General features: G+C 65.3%; 1 protein-coding gene across 1 annotated transcript in view; it reads left to right on the top strand.

Annotated features, from left to right (window-relative positions):
• Window positions 1-21: 21 nt before the first annotated feature.
• FEV (FEV (ETS oncogene family)) overlaps window positions 22-981 on the top strand; it is a 25,393-nt gene continuing 24,433 nt past the window's right edge. The window contains exons 1-2 of the mRNA XM_010861292.1: window positions 22-73; window positions 817-891. Of these exons, the coding sequence (XP_010859594.1) occupies window positions 22-73; window positions 817-891 (127 nt within the window). The remainder of the gene's footprint in view (window positions 74-816; window positions 892-981) is intronic.

Here is a 981-nt window from a genome sequence, read left to right as displayed (position 1 = left end):
ACCACCCAGTTCCTGGCGGCGATGAGACAGAGCGGCGCCTCCCAGCCCCTGCTGATCAACATGTACCTGCCAGGTACCAGGGACCAGCTGGGGGCTGGAGGCACCGGGACCCGGGGCGGGAAATCTGGGTTAGGGCTTGGGACGGGGATGCTGGGGTCCAAGGGAAGGGGGCGCGGTCCAGAGACTCGGATCGCTGGCAGAACTGAGCCAGCTAGGGCATCAGGAAACCTTAAAAGCAGGTGGAGCGCTTTGAGGTTTAAGTGTGAGGTCTAGAGGACTTGAAGTGAGCACACTGAGAGCCTGGAAAGCCAGGAGCTCCGGCTCCGGGGGCTGAAAGAGCCTGGTAGGGGAGCAGGGGTCTTCAGTGTAGCAAGGGACTGAGTGTGAGTGCAGTGTTGGGAGGCTGTGGTCAGCCGGGCGTGGCCCGAGCGCCCTCGTGGCTCCTCACCTCCGAGCTCCGAGCGTTCCCACCAGCCCAGCCTTCCAGGCGTCCTCTCCTCTCCGGTGGGCTCTGCGCGCTCCAGATCGGCTGGCGCAAACCCCGCTCGGCTTTATAAGGCTCCCGCCGGCCCGTTCGGAAAGCGGATTTCCTTTTTCCTGGACGCGTTTCCTGACTTGGGCGTTATGGAGGGGCTCCGCGCGGCGCGCGCCGGGGCCAGGCTCCGGGAGGAGGAGCCGGACGGATAGGGCCCCCAGCCTCTCGCCCGGGAACCATGGCACGCCCCTCTTCCTCCTTGAGCCTTGGCCTCGGGGTCTTTCGGTCAAGTCGGCAACCTCCGCCTGGATCCGCTTGACTCTTCTCTCTTGCTGCCACAGATCCCGTCGGAGACGGTCTCTTCAAGGAAGGAAAGAGCCCGGGTTGGGGACCGCTGAGCCCAGCGGTACAGAAAGGTGAGCTGGCCGCCGGAGTGTACGGGCAGAGTCGAGGATGGGGTCCCGGGGCACGCACCGCATACCGACAGGCGCCACTGTCACCCCAAC

This window comes from Bison bison, unplaced genomic scaffold (genome assembly GCF_000754665.1).
Source record: "Bison bison bison isolate TAMUID 2011002044 unplaced genomic scaffold, Bison_UMD1.0 scf7180017864471, whole genome shotgun sequence".
Lineage (NCBI taxonomy): Eukaryota > Metazoa > Chordata > Mammalia > Artiodactyla > Bovidae > Bison > Bison bison.
This window is presented reverse-complemented; position numbering and strand designations above follow the sequence as displayed.